General features: G+C 40.2%; 3 protein-coding genes across 3 annotated transcripts; all 3 read right to left on the bottom strand.

The window, feature by feature from the left end:
* Positions 1 to 82: 82 nt before the first annotated feature.
* Positions 83 to 703, bottom strand: LOC104238422 (uncharacterized). The gene is made up of 2 exons (XM_009792768.1): positions 369 to 703; positions 83 to 275 (listed from the first exon to the last, which is right to left on the bottom strand). The coding sequence occupies exons 1-2, from the start codon at positions 701 to 703 to the stop codon at positions 83 to 85; spliced, it is 528 nt and encodes a 175-aa protein (XP_009791070.1).
* A 7,754-nt stretch (positions 704 to 8,457) lies between these two features.
* On the bottom strand, positions 8,458 to 8,829 carry LOC138879069 (secreted RxLR effector protein 161-like). Its single transcript, XM_070158642.1, has one exon. It carries the CDS (start codon positions 8,827 to 8,829, stop codon positions 8,458 to 8,460), a length of 372 nt encoding a protein of 123 aa, XP_070014743.1.
* A 2,625-nt stretch (positions 8,830 to 11,454) lies between these two features.
* LOC138879070 (uncharacterized) lies at positions 11,455 to 13,320 on the bottom strand. Its single transcript, XM_070158643.1, has 5 exons — positions 12,566 to 13,320; positions 12,274 to 12,466; positions 12,079 to 12,166; positions 11,628 to 11,889; positions 11,455 to 11,539 (listed from the first exon to the last, which is right to left on the bottom strand). The coding sequence occupies exons 1-5, from the start codon at positions 13,318 to 13,320 to the stop codon at positions 11,455 to 11,457; spliced, it is 1,383 nt and encodes a 460-aa protein (XP_070014744.1).
* Positions 13,321 to 15,212: the final 1,892 nt, after the last annotated feature.

Genomic DNA, 15,212 nt, shown 5'->3' on the forward strand with positions numbered 1-15,212 from the left:
GTTAGGTGTTGTCATTGATAACAAACTTGTTTTTCTTTTGTCTGAATCTGAAGTTAGGTATCCCATCACCTTCTAACTTCATTTAAGCTCTAACATTCAATGGTAATGATACAACCTCATTGAAGATAGAAACAGTTTTAGATTCTTCACCCATGTTAGTAAGCTTGTCAGCAGAGTTGTTTCCTTCCCTTAAGGTGTGGCAAAATACAAAGTTACGATCATTGGTCATGGTTTGAATCTGCTCAATAATATCATTAAATCTCCAGGGTGGTTTCCTGATTCTTTTGATCAAGTTGAGAACAATCGCCGAGTCAGATTCGACTATAACATTTGTGAGGCCCCTTGTAATACACATTTTGATGCCTCACCTTATAGCTTTAGCTTCCGCGATATTGCAACTACAATCTCCATAGAATTCTGCAAAAACACCTATCAACACACCATTGTGATCTCTGATAAGACCACCACCACCTGCTGAGCCTGGATTACCATTGTTGCAACCATCAGTATTGAGTTTAAACCAGCCTGTTGGAGGTTTATGCCAATAAACAATTTGACAGTGAATAGCAGGGGAGAGCTTCTCAATTTTGTTGTAAGTATCATGGCATATGTTGGTCAATTGCAAATTTGGGAAACTCGTATGGATAAACATATTTATAATCTTGATCACTTGCTGGTTTGACGACCCAGCCACTCGTCTCATGAGTTACAACTCTGTTTCTCCCATTTCTACTTCTTTATGCTTCGTTATCTGTGTTTTGTGATATCGGGTTGGTCGGATCGAGTCCGGAATGAGTTTGGTGAAGTATGAGACACTTAGTCTCTTTTAAGAAGATTTAAGTTGGAAAAGTCAACCGGATGTTGACTATTATGTTAGAGGGCTCGGATGCGAGTTTCGATAGTTCATTTAGCTTCGAGAGGTAATTTATGACTTAAGAGTGTGATCGGAATGGGTTTTTGAGGTCCGGAGTAGAATTAGGCTTGAATTAGCGAAATTGATATTTTGGCGATTTCCGGTTGATAGGCGAGATTTTGATATAAGGGTCGGAATGGAATTTCGAGAGTTGCAGTAGCTTTGTTGTGTCATTTGGGATGTGTGTGCAAAATTTCAGGTCATTCGGGCGTGGTTTGGTTGGGTTTTTGATCAAAAGTGTATTTCAGAAGATTTTAGGAACTTAGGCTTGAATCCAATGTGTTTTGAGTGATTTGATGTTGTTTGAGGTGATTTGATGATTGGAACAAGTTTGAATAAGGTTTTAGGATGTGTTGGTGCCTTTGGTTGAGATCCCGGGGGCCTCAGGTGAGTTTCGGGTGGTCAATCGGACCGTTTCTAAGTTGGAAAAATTGCAGAAGTTCAGGTTCAGCTGTTGCAGGGTTTTGCCCTTCGCGATCGCGAGGGGAGTCCTACGATCGCATAGAAGGAATTGAGGAAGTGGCCCAGTTGCTCTTCGTATTCGCAGAGCTTGGCTTGCGATCGCATTGTTTGGGGAGAGTGTGCATCGCAAACGCGTGTAAGGGGTCGCGATCCCATAGTGTTAAATGGACCAAGGGTCTGGAAAGGAATTTGTTCAACGCGAACACGTGAGGTGGTCCGCGATTGCGTAGGGTCAGTGGCTCAGGCATTGCGATCGCAGGGTCTTGGACGCGATCGCATAGAGTTATTTTGGGAGCTGAGATTTTTGTGCTTCGCGATCGCGATGAAGAAAATAAGGCCTGGACAGAATGTTTTAAAGTCGTCTTGTTCGAGAATGTGGGTCTATTTTCACCCATAGCTGCTCATTTTGAGAAATTTTTTAAGGAAATTAAAGAGGGATTCAAGGGGAAACGATTGGAGGTAAGAATTTTGGACTCAAAACTTGATTCTATTGTAAAATCTACCTAGAAAATCATGGAACTTAAGCTAAAAATGGAAGAACTAGGGCTTGGGATTTTAGACTTTTGAATTGGGATTTGAAGGACCATTTGAGGTCGGATTTAAGAACGTTTGATATGTATGAACTCATGGGGTGATAAAGAATCTAATGATGTAAAAATTTCTGAGTTTCGAGAAGTGGGCTCGGGACTCGGGTTTTTCTAATTTTGGGATTTTTGGTATTTTTCGATTGTTTTGGCTTGGGCTTTGTTCCCTTAGCATATTGTGACGTATTCGTTATGATTTTGGATAGATCGATGCACATGGAGGCCGATTCGAGGGGCAAAGACGTCGCGAGCTAGAGAGTTAGCCGGTTTGAGGTGAGTAATGTTTGTAAATGGTGCTCTGAGGGTTTGAAACCCCGAATTTGCACATCGTAGTGCTATATCGAGGTGAGACACGCGCTTGATGACGAGCGTGGGGTCGTGCACTATTGGGGATTGTGACTTGGTCCGTCTCGATTGATGATTTTACCGCGTATTTGACTGAAACTTATTTGCTATCATCATATTTTGGGTTGATTGCCATATTTGGACTTCGTGCCAACTATTTGAACCCTTCGTGGATTTTTATCACTATTTCCTCACTGTTTTGACTTATTACTTGAACTCAGTCATGTTATTTTCCACTGTTTTAATACTCAGCCATTTTTACTCAGTTTTGAGACTCAAATGATGTTTTGGGCTGAGAACTATTGTTTTACTAATGCCCGAGGGGCTTGTGATAATTTTCGGACTGAGTGCGGCTGAGGGCCAAATGTGAGGATACATTGATACTGATATGAGGCCAAAGGCCTGAGATACATATATACGCCATGAGATGGCTTGACTGATATGAGGCCGAGGGCCTGATATACATATATACGCCACGAGATGGCTTGATTGACATGAGGCCGAGGGCCTAGATTTGATGCAACAAGATGGCTTGATATTGCGCTTGGGCCGTAAGGGGCCCATCCCGGAGTTTGTACACCCCCAGTGAGTGCGGGTACCTATTATGATGTGAGATTGAGCCTAAGGGGCTGGCACTATTCTGAGATTGAGCCCGAGGGGCTGGCACTGTTCTGAGATTGAGCCCGAGGGGCTAGCACTGTTCTGAGATTAAGCCCGAGAGGCTGGTACTATTCTGAGATGTTGCCCGAGGGGCGGTTTTGTTGATACTGTGCCCGAGGGGCGAACTTTTACTTGTTATTTACCTGTTAATTACTTGTTTTACCTGTTGAAAAAGGGGTTTTACTTGATTCTTCATTGATTTACTGATTTTAAGTGATTTTACTGCTTCGGTATAGAATGCCTTGTGTTTTACGTGCTTTCTTACTTTCAGTCATTATTTATATTTATTACGCACTAGGTCGGAGTACTCACATTACTCCCTGTACCGTGTGTGCAGATTCAGGCGTAGCGGGTCCCGCTCCTAAGTGCTGATCCTTCCAGTCCAGGCGGTGTTTCGGAGACTATGAGGTAGCTGTTGAACCAGATGAGCTAGAGGTCCAAAGTCAGTCCAAGAGTCCTACCAGAATGAAATTTCCCCCTTCCAAGCCTCCATGAAATATAAGGTTCCACCTTGTCTTTGACGTCCATCATTCTTCTCCAAGTATGATATTGGCCGAGAACTTTCTTTCTTGCAACAAGATAAAAACTTTTACAATACTTAGCTTCGAGAAAGTCTTTAAGAAGAGAAAGTTGAGTTCTGAATTTCCACCATAACTTAGTAGAGAAGGCATCACATGTGTCTGTGAGAGATCTGAAGCCAACTCCCCCTTCCTCGATTGGAAAACACATGTATTTCCAAGCAATCCAGTGCTTTTTATTCTTGTTACCATCCATACTTTAGAAGAAGTTGGAGATGATCTTCTCAATCTGGTAGAAAGTCGTCTTAGGATGGTGAACTGCTGATAGAATATGGAGCGGGATAACTTGCAAAACAGATTTGATAAGCACAGCTTTGCCACCATAAGATAGAAATTTACCTTGCCAACCTTGGAGTCTTTTTGCTATGTTAGCCACCATGTTGTTGAAGTAAATGACTTTTTTCCTCCCTATGTAGATAGGACATCCTAAATATTGCTTCGGAAATTGGCAATGCTTGTAACCAGTGATCTGCATGATTTGGTTGATTCTCGGATTATCATCTTTGAAGTTGACATAGAAACCAGATTTAGATTTATTTACTAATTGTCCTGATATCTTTTCTGATAGTTTATATGAGTCCACCAATTGTATAGAGACCTAGTCCTATATCAGTTTCCTCAGTACTAACTACTGAAACAATATGTAAATAAGACACAAGATTTTTACGTGAAAAAATCCCAACTCAAGGGGACAAAAACCACGACCTACACTGGTAGGATTTCAACTTCACTAACTTGTAACTACACTATTACAAGTCACTTTGTAATGACTCTATTACAAAGACTTCAATCACTCTAACTTGTAATATACTTATCACAAGCTACTTTGTCACTCACTAGTTACAAAGACTTCAACCTATGACTAACTCTAGTCACAACACAAACTCAGATGGTTTATGATTTTGAGTTTCCTAAAACAAAGATTCTAAGAAAGCAAGATAGGAGTTGCAATAAAGAACAAAATACAAGATTACAACTCAACTAAGGACACACATAGACTCATAGTGAAATTGGTCCGTAGTGGAGTTGTCTTCTTATTCTTGACACACTTGTGACTTCAATATTGGATCAGATCTTCAATGCTTGAGAGAATATCACTAAATACTCAAGTAAATATCTTGTTGCCTTACACCATGTTCTTATACTTCAAAAGACACCCTAAGAAGGATGTCTATTCTTGGTTGGTACACGCCTCTTCCTAATGAGAAGTGACTCCTGCACTGTAGCGTGCACAGTTGCAGGCAGTCACTTTCTGTAGTTGCTTTCCAACTGTAGAGTTGACTTATACTTCTATTAGGGAAACACCAAGGGATCGGGTCCCTAAACTGGTTCTTGTGAATCCAAAAGCACACTGCCCAGATTATCTTGAGTCCATTTGCTGAATGATTGTACCAGGCATGCATCAGGTCCTTTATCTGGTTCTATACAGAAAGTTTGTTAGATCATCAAAACATAGACTAAGAGACCTTAAGCCCATCAATTTCTCCCTTTTTGATGATGACAAACTTTTAATATTGATGACTATTTATACAGCTTAACTTAACCAGATAAAGTACCAGTAACCGCGTATGTTTCCCCTAACTCTATGCTTCCCCCTTAATCACCTGCTTCAATTGTTCAAGTTAACCAACTCTTCCCCCTTTTGGCATCATTAAAAATGCACAACAGGTAAAAACACATAAAGAAGTCTAACACAGTTAACCCATGCCCCATATATGCACACAACATGATAGAAAAGAGAAGTAGAAGGAAAACAAGCATTGTACTAGCAAAAGAAGAGTTGTTTCATTGATAATAAATTAGACTATTTCAACGGCAGCAGTAACGGTGGAATCCAACATGCCATCACAAAAAGAAAAACAAAAAGAAAACAACAGCCAAAAAATATCAGAACATAAGACAACTGGTCATTGAGAGGATCCTAGGGGGCACTAGAATAAGGAGGCTTGGAGGAGGAGGCAACAATGGTTTTGAGAACCAGGTCCATGCGGGCATTTGCATACAGCTGTTCCTCAAGCAGTTTCTCCCGCAGGTTCTCCACCTGTTGCCTAAGCTCAATATTCTCCTTAGTCAAGCGGGCAACTTCTTCATGGGAAGAATTAACAGAACCAGGTGCTTCAACAGCTTGACTGAGCTGAGTTTCCAGTATGGCATTCTGAGCCCTCAACCTTCTGATTTCTTCAGTAGCAGCATTTTGAGCATTTATCAGCTGAGAAATTGTCAAAGTGCTTCCCCCAACCTTTTCTACACACTCACACTCTTCCAGAGTTGTTTTGGAGAAGGTTTGTTTGTGGGTACCTACTTTTGGATTGGCCAAAGGTACCTTGTAAAACTGGAACACCCGAGTGAGGAGAAATCCGTATGGAAGCCCATGATTGCCATCTTGAAAGTTTGCCACTTTTTGCATATGTGCTATCATAATTGCTGGCAGATTTATCGGTGTGAACTCATCAAGAGCCTCCATTAAGACCAGATCAGCCTTGGAAGCGATAGAGCTCATATCAGCATGAGGTAAAAAAACCTTATTGACCAATTCAAAGAGAATATGATACACCGGAAGTAGTGCCTTCTTATGCACCCGGTCCCCCTGCTGGATAGCCTGCTCTTTCACAATGGCTCTCCTAAAGTTAGCTCCACAAGCATCCTTGACTGAGGACATCCCTTCATATGGAATTTGGGGAGCTTTCCCCAATGTTGAAGCGTCAAGCACAATGTCAACTCCATTTACCAACATGCGGATATGATCCCCTTCAATAGTGAAGGGAGTTGCATAGAAGTTTTGCACCTCATCTTCATATACCTTAGGCACATCCTCCTTAAACAAGTGACCCCATTGCTGGAATTCCACCATCTCAAAAACTTGCCTCATACCTGCCATCTTCGAGATTGCAGGGTCAAACATGCGACCCCACAAGACTTTCTGAGTTCTCAATCTCTCTTGCCCAAGTCCACTGTCACTTGGTATGGTCTTCATTGAGCCATGTCCTCCCACAGTTTCCCGCTTTCATTTTCTAGATATTTCAACAGACTTCCCTTTCCTGCTTGCAACAGCCACAGTATCACCTTCAGACAAGTCTTTCTCAACCACAACCTTCTTAGATTTACCACCACTCTTCACAGATGTTCCACTTTGTTTTTCCTCAGCTTCCTCTGAAGCTTCAACCATAGACTTTTGGACTTTTGTAGATCTTTTCACTAAGGAACTAGGTTCCTCTACAGCATCTTCCTCAACCTCAACCATTGGAATGTTTTTGTTAGCCACAACTTCCCCCTGTTTCATCAACCTCTTTTTCTTTTTCTTAATACTCCGCTTACTCTTCTGCAAGGTAGACTTAGAAGCCTCTTTCTTCTGTAACCTTGTAGTGGGTCACTTGGAAGAAGACTCAGGAGTAACTGCTGGTTTGTGTATCTTAAAACGGGCACTGAGAACCATGTCATCTTCATCAAAAGGTACCACAATAGGAGGAGTGGACTCCAAGGGCTAGGTATAGAAGATGAGCTCCTAGTTTGTTTCGGCTGAAGGAGAATCAGGTTCTCCAACAGGTTTTGCTGTGACTGTGTCATGAATCGGAGACTCGAAAAGCACCATAGTCCTTTCATCCCCTAAGAATGGAGTTTCTTCCCTCCTGAGACTCAGGCAGAGGCGAGGCTCCTTCATTCATAAGACTCTCAACAGCGATAGCCATGATATTTTGTGCCGCTTCCTTTTCTGGTGACTCCATGGGAGCCACTAATTCTAGAATGGAGGAGTTCAAGTATTAAATGGTATCTTTCTTAGAGACCTTTGATGCCTGAGGGGTAGCACTCTCCAGTTGTTCTTTGATTTGATCAGAAGAAGGAGGAGATGGAAGTGAGGCAGGGTTTGACGGAGGAGTAAAGGCGACCAGAGATGAAGAAGGAACCGGTATGGGGACACTAGTATCAGGGATAGTGGAGAAGTGGATTTCCGGTGGTGATGCTAAGGAAGGTGGAGATGTGGGAGTTGTGTTGATGACAGGAGAAGGAGAAATTTATTCGTTGGACATTGTGAGAGAAGTGTTAGAGGGTTCTGAAAAGAAATTACAGAGAGCAATAAGAGATAATGGTTCAGAACTGATGGGAGTGTGAGGGTTTTATTTAAGGAAGATCTAATAATGAGAGGGGAGAGGAACGAGTTCTGAAGAATTTCGAAACGACGGTAGGTTTGTGGGAATACGCAACGTGTAGAGGGAGTGAAAGGATTTGAGAGACACGACGTGATATACATACACTAAAAAGTTGGATGATGTGGAAGTTACATTAATTTTGTTGTCTTTCGAAAAAGTATGAGAAAAACACATTACTACTAACCTGAGATACAAGAACCAGGTTCCTGACCTATTTTTTGTAAAAGTATTTTACAGGTCTCTTTCGCAGTTCAACACTATACCTTTAGCTTCTATGATAATCATGCGTGTTTACCTACAACAGTATAGATGTGAGTTAGGCCTGGTCAGAAAATACTTTAGCTAATTTTACCTAAGTATGACGTTCATAGCCATATGAGCAGAACCAGGTTCTCAGTTAGGTTTAACTAACCCCAGTGACATCCTATTTCTCTCAAAGTGTTCCATGCTTAGAGCTTTGGTGAAGATATCTGTAATTTGATCTTCCGTGTAGCAAAATCTCATACAAATAAGTCCTTTTTCCACATTGTCTCTAAGAAAATGGTGTCTGACATCAATGTGTTTGGTTCTCTTGTGTTGAACCGGGTTCTTTGCCATGTTAAGAGCACTGTTGTTATCACATAGTAGCGGTACACAATCAATGTATATGCCAAAGTCTTCCAATTGTTGTTTGATCCACAGTAACTGAGCACAACACGAGGCAACTGCAACATGTTTTGCTTCAGCTGTTGAGAGAGCCACTGAGTTTTGTTTCCTTGTACCCCATGAGATTAACATGATCCAAGGAAATGAGCCATTCTAGATGTACTTTTCTTGTCCACCAGATAACCTGCATAATTAGCGTCAGCATAACTAATAAGGTTGAAATTGTCACCTAAAGGATAATAAAGAACCAGGTCCTGTGTGCCCTTAAGATATCTCAGAATTCTCTTAGCAGCCTTCAGATGAGATTCCTTAGGATTTGATTGAAACCTTGCACATAATCCCACACTAAATACAATGTCTGTCCTGCTGGCAGTAAGGTAGAGTAGAGATCCAATGATTCCCCGATACATTGTTTGATTTATAGATGATCCAGACTCATCCATGTCTAGATTAGTAGCGGTATAAATAGTGGGATCGATCACCTTTGTTGCTTCCATATCAAACCTTTTCAGAAGTTTTTAATGTATTTCTGCTGACTGATACACGTTCCATTTATGGACTGCTTCACTTGAAGACCCAGGAAGAAGTTCAGTTCCCCCATCTTACTCATTTCAAACTCACTTCCCATGAGTTTAGCAAATTCTTCACATGATGAGTATGTTGTAGCCCCAAATATGATGTCATCCACATAAACCTGAACAATGAGCAGGTTCCTTCCCCACTTTTTTCAAAAATAATGTATTGTCAATCTTTCCTCTTATGAAACCATTTTTCAAGAGAAACTTGGATAGCCTCTCATACCAGGCTCTAGGGGCCTGCTTCAATCCATACAGTGTTTTATCCAATTTGAATACATGTTCAGGATGTACATGATATTCAAAGCCTGGAGGTTGCTTGACATAGACTTCATCCTTAAGAAAACCATTCAGGAAGGCACTCTTCACATCCATTTGGAATAAAATGAATTCAATATGTGATGCAAAGGTAATGAGGATCCTAATAGCTTCTATGCGAGCAACTGGGTTAAAATTCTCATCATAATCGATCTCTTCCTCCTGATTGTATCCATGGACAACAAGTTTTGGTTTGTTCCTTATAGTATTTCCATGTTCATCCAGCTTATTCCTGATACCCACATGGTCCCTATGATGGTTATGTCTGAGGATCTAGGTACCAGGTGCCATACCTTGTTTATTTCAAATTGATGTAGTTCCTCTTGCATTTCCATAATCCAGTCTGCATCCTTCAGGGTTTCCTTGATATTTTTGGGTTCTATTTGGGATAGAAATCCTGAGAAGGCTTGGGAATTTCTGGTTTTTTATCTTTTCTGTACTCCAGAATCAAGGGGGGTGATTATATTATCAAGTGGATGGGAGATTTTGTGTTTCCAGTTTGGGACTGAAGTTTGATTGGTATAGAAACTGGGTAAATTGGATGGATTTCCCTGCACTCATCTTTCTGCTACCTGTGGAATGCCTTGCACTGCATCTCCAACTCTTTCTTCAGCTTCAGTGGTAGTGATTGGCGTACCAGGTTCCTCTTGAGAAGTAGAAGAGGATGTTACATTGTCTTCACCTGCCTCATTCATCTGGCTCATCATATCGGCCTTGCCATTTGAAACATCAAATATTTCCCAGGAACCGAAAATGATTCATTGTCTTGTTCATCATTGTTTCCTTCCTTGCTAGAAGAGGGTGTCTCGTTAAATATCACATGAACACTTTCTTCCACACATTGTGTCCTTTTGTTGTAGATTTTGTAGGCTTTGCTTTGAGAGGAATATCCCAGAAAGATTCCTTCATCACTTTTTGCATCAAACTTCCCAAGCTGGTCCTTCCCATTGTTGAGAACATAACATTTGCTTCCAAAGGTTCTCAGATGAGTTATCTTTGGTTTTCTTCCATTAAGTAGCTCATATGGGGTTTTTTTCAAGAGGGACCTGATCATGCACCTGTTCACCAAGTAGCATGCAGTGTTTATTGCCTCTGCCAGAAATTTTTGGCAATTCCACTGTCAATAAGTATTGTCCATGCCATGTCTTCCAAAGTTCTGTTCTTTCTTTCAACAACACTATTTTGATGTGGAGTCCTTGGGGTTGAGAAGTTGTGAGTAATCCCATTTTCATTGCAAAACTCATTAATTTGGCATTTTTGAATTCTGTCCCATGATCAGATCTGATGCATGCCACTTTCAAGTCCATCTTCACTTGGATTTTCTTGACAAAGGCCACAAATACCTTGAAGGTCTCACCTTTTGTTCTAAGAAACAGTGTCCAAGTGAATCTTGAATAGTCGTCCACAATTACAAAAATATACTTCTTTCCACCTCTGCTTGGTATTCTTATAGGACCACATAGATCCATATGAAGGAATTTGAGTGGTTTTTATATGCTAACATCCTTTTTTGGCTTAAAGGATGATTTCACATGTTTTCCTCTAGCACATGCATCACACACTCGGTGCTCCTTGAACTTTGAATTTGGCAGACCACAAACCAGGTCCTTTTGTATCAATTTATTCAGAAGTGAGAAGCTTGCATGCCCCAATCTTCTATGCCACAGTTATGCATCATTATCCACTGCCTTCAAGCAGATCATATCACCAGCTTACAGAGATTCAAAATCAGCAACATAGATGTTCTTGTATCTTTTGGTTACTAAAACCACTTCACCAGTTACAAGATTAGTAATTGTGCACACTTTAGACAAGAACTCTACTTTGTTCCCTTTATCACAGATTTTAGAGACACTCAAGAGACTGTACTTCAGGCCATCCACATAGTACACGTACTCAATTGAGTGTGAAAGAGACTTTCCAACCTTTCTGACACCGAGAATGTACCCCTTTTTTCCATTTTCAAAGGATACATTCCCTCCCTGCAGGGCTTTTAGTGAGAGAAAATCCATGATGTTTCCAGTCATGTGCTTTGAGCATCCACTGTCCATGATCTATGACAGTCCGCTTCCTCTCACTGTTCCCTGCACATATAAATTATGGGTTATATTTAGGAACCCAAACTAGTTTGAGTCCCTTGTAATGAGGAAAGTGGTGGATAAGAGCTTTTCTAGTCCATGCAGACAATACGGGATTTTTGCAAGTGGTACCTGGTCCCCCCTTTAGTAGTCACTTTTTTAGCAAACACTTTGTTTTTCTGAACAGATTGAACCCTGGCCTGACAATTTTCTTTGAAGTGCCCGTTTTTCCCACACTGGGTACAAAACCAGTTATCAGAAATAGTGACATACTTGTTGTGAGGGTTGTAAGGATTTTTCTCCTTTTGGAATCCAATTCCCTACCTGTGTCCACTATTGTTGAAGTACATGGCATTGACAACATCTGAGGACCAGGTCCACTTAAGAGATTTTTCAAGATCAATTTTTACTTTCTCCAATTCAGTTTGAAGTTGCCTATATTTCTCAAGTTCACCACATAGACTAGTTTTCACATCATTTAATTCCTTTTCAAGCTTGATGTGTGTCTCACTAGCTACTTCATTCCCTTTCTCAATACTTACAGGCCTATGTTCTGATTTGAGTCTCTCAATTGTTTCCTCTAGGCCTGTGATTATCACCAAAAAGTCATCCCTTTCTTGCTCAGTAGCTGGAATTTTCTATGCTAGAGTATTCTTTTCTTTGCTAAGGTTCTCTATGAGTTCCTTCAAGTCAACAACCACTACCATCAAGTCATCTCTCTTATTTTCTACACTATTTATTTTTTCAGTTAGAACTTCTTTTTCTTTTTCAAAACTGCCCATGGTCTCATTTAAATAAACCACACAGACCACCAGATCATCTCTAGATTGTTCAACATCTCCTAGCTCTATGGCCAGGGCATCCTTATCATTACCAAGACTATAATATGCATCAATTAGAACATTTGCTAATGACATTAATTTTTAGAAGAGTAGGACTTCAGATTTCTCTAAACATCCCTAAAATTTACTTCATCATTGTCATCCTCTTCATCATCATTGGACTGAGCCATCAGTGCAAACAATGAATCATATTCCTTTGCTTCATTTTCCACTGCCATCATGGGACTGTTTTCTGCATCTGGTTCCCCTTCTGATTCACTAGAAGAGTCTCCCCATGTAGTAAGAGCTTGCTTCACAACATTGTCAACTGCACTTTTTCGGCTGAATCATTTGTTAGGAACCAGGTTCCTTTTTGCTGCTTTGTTAGAGTTGTGTTTGTAATGCTCCTGTTTCAGAAGTGGGCAGTCTTTGATGAAATGCCCTGGCTTTCTGCACTTGTGACAGAGATCATAGTTCCTTGGTTTACTTGAACTCCCCCTCTTTGGTATACCACCATTTCTTCGAACCATCTTTTGAAATCTTTTAGTGAGATAGGCCATATCACTATCTTCTTCACTTGAGTCATTGTTTTCAGCCTTGAGTACCAGGTTCTTCTCCTTCTTTGGCTTTCTTCTTTCACTGTCTTTCTTTCTTTTCATCTCATATGTCTTCAAATTTCCAATCAGCTCATCCATGGTTAGAGCTTGTAAATCTTTAACTTTACTAATGGCATTCACCTTACTCTCCCAAGAGCTAGGTAGAACACTAAGAATCTTCCTTACAAGCTTGTTTCTAGGAATAATTTCTCCAAGTGAATAAAGCTCATTTATGATAGATGTGAATCTAGTGTGCATATCTTGTATAGACTCATCATCTTTCATCTTGAAAAGCTCATACTCGGTGGTGAGCATGTCAATCTTAGACTGTTTAACCTGAGTAGTTCCTACATGTTCCATTTGCAATGCTTCCCATGTTGTCTTGGCAGATTGACATGCTGGGATTCTATTGTACTCATCAGGTCCTATACCACATACCAAGATCTTCTTGGCACGAAAGTTCTTCTCAACAACTTTTCTATCAATATCGTTGTATTCTTTTCTGGTTTTCGGCACCATCACTCTAGAGTCTCCAACTTTCTTCATAGGAACATGTGGACCATCACAAATGATGTCCCACATCTCGGAGTCTTCTGCCATTATACAATCATGCATACGAGTCTTCCACCAGCCGTAATACTGCCCATTGAATCTAGGAGGCCTGTAGGTTGATTATCCTTCCTCAAAGTTAGGCGGAGCAGCCATTAAGATCCTTTCTAGGTGTTAACCTTTTAGAAAGAACTCGTTCTGATACCAATTGATAGTTTATATGAGTCCACCAACTATATAGGGACCTGGTCCTATATTAGTTCCCTCAGTGCTAACTACTGAAATAGTATGTAAATGAGACACATGATTTTTACGTGGAAAAATCCCAACTCAAGGGGACAAAAACTACGACCTACACTGGTAGGATTTCAACTTCACTAACTTGTAACTACACTATTACAAGTCACTTTGTAATGACTCTATTACAAAGACTTCAATTACTTTAACTTGTAATACACTTATCACAAACCACTTTGTCACTCACTAGTTACAAAGACTTCAACCTATGACTAACTCTAGTCACAACACAAACTCAGTTGGTTTATGATTTTGAGTTTCCTAAAACAAAGCTTCTAAGAAAGAAAGATATGAGTTACAATGAAGAACAAAACACAAGATTACAACTCAACTAAGGACACACATAGACTCATAGTGAAATTGGTCCGTAGTGGAGTTATCTTCTTATTCTTGACACACTTGTGACTTCAATGCTGGATCAGATCTTCAATGTTTAAGAGAATATCACTAAATGCTCAAGTAAATATCTTGTTGCCTTATACCATGTTCTTATACTTGAAAAGACATCCTAAGGATGATGTCTATTCTTGGTTGGTATACGCCTCTTCCTAATGGGAAGTGACTCCTTCACTGTAGTGTACACAGTTACAGACAATCACTTTCTGTAGTTGCTTTCCAATTGTAGAGTTGACTTATACTTCTAGGGAAACACCAAGGGATCGGGTCCCTAAACTGGTTCTTGTGAATCCAAAGGCACACTGCCCAGATTATCTTGAGTCCATTTGCTGAATTATTGTACCAGGCATGCATCAAGTCCTTTATCTGGTTCTATACAGAAAGTTTGTTAGATCATCAAAACATAGACTAAGAGACCTTAAGCCCATCATTTTCATAAGTCTCCATCTTGTCCATCAACATCTTCAAGGATTCCGGTTCAGCTGAGGAAAACAAAATTGTATCATCAACATAGCATATGTGAGATATAATAGGACTACAATTATCAATCGAAAAAGGAATAAAATCGTGATTGTTTAAAGATACCATTAATCTTGATAGAAGTTCAGACCCAATAAGAAAGAGAGAGGGAGATAGAGGATCCCTTTATCTTAAACCCCTAGTAGAATTAAAAAATCCATGTCTACTTCCATTGATATTTACAGAGTAACAGACATAAGAAATAAGCCTCCAGATAATATCAATCCAGGCTTCGTTGAACCCAAAATGCTTCATAATATTGCACAAGTATTCCTATGAGACTCTGTCTTATGCTTTAGTCATATCGACTTTTAAAAACCACATTCCCATGGATGGAGGGCTTTGTAATATTATGGACCATATCCTGAGTCATCATAATATTTTCAATGATGGATCTTCCCTTGATAAAACCTGTTTGATAAGGAGGGATCTTCACTAGGCTAGAGATAATCTTGCAGGAGAAGTTGCTAAGGCTAATAGACCTTAATTCATTAAAAGCTTAAGGGTTGTCCACTTTAGGAATGAGGGTCAGACAGGTGTGAGTAATTGCCTTTGGAATTTGGTTACCTGCAAAGAAATCAACAACTATTAGTAATAGGTCCTCCTTAATAATGTCCCAACATGAATGATAAAATTTCCCAGAGAGCCCATCTGAAATCCATTTGGGTTATGGGTCAAATCACATTAAGGGAGAAATGGATCTAAAGTGGGTATGGTCCATTTAAGCTTAT

This window comes from Nicotiana sylvestris, chromosome 10, assembly GCF_000393655.2.
Source record: "Nicotiana sylvestris chromosome 10, ASM39365v2, whole genome shotgun sequence".
NCBI lineage: Eukaryota > Viridiplantae > Streptophyta > Magnoliopsida > Solanales > Solanaceae > Nicotiana > Nicotiana sylvestris.

What these genes read in the sequence shown, in the direction of transcription:
- LOC104238422 (XM_009792768.1), bottom strand. Translation starts at nt 703, where the DNA reads ATGAGACGAGTGGCTGGGTCGTCAAACCAGCAAGTGATCAAGATTATA. An exon ending in GCGGAAGCTAAAGCTATAAG is followed by an intron (nt 276 to 368) that starts GTGAGGCATCAA and finishes CAAAAGAATCAG; the next exon opens with GAAACCACCCTGGAGATTTA.
- LOC138879069 (XM_070158642.1), bottom strand. Translation starts at nt 8,829, where the DNA reads ATGGAAGCAACAAAGGTGATCGATCCCACTATTTATACCGCTACTAAT.
- LOC138879070 (XM_070158643.1), bottom strand. Translation starts at nt 13,320, where the DNA reads ATGGCAGAAGACTCCGAGATGTGGGACATCATTTGTGATGGTCCACAT. An exon ending in CACAAGTGCAGAAAGCCAGG is followed by an intron (nt 12,467 to 12,565) that starts GCATTTCATCAA and finishes CAAATGATTCAG; the next exon opens with CCGAAAAAGTGCAGTTGACA. An exon ending in TTTAAATGAGACCATGGGCA is followed by an intron (nt 11,890 to 12,078) that starts GTTTTGAAAAAG and finishes TGATAATCACAG; the next exon opens with GCCTAGAGGAAACAATTGAG.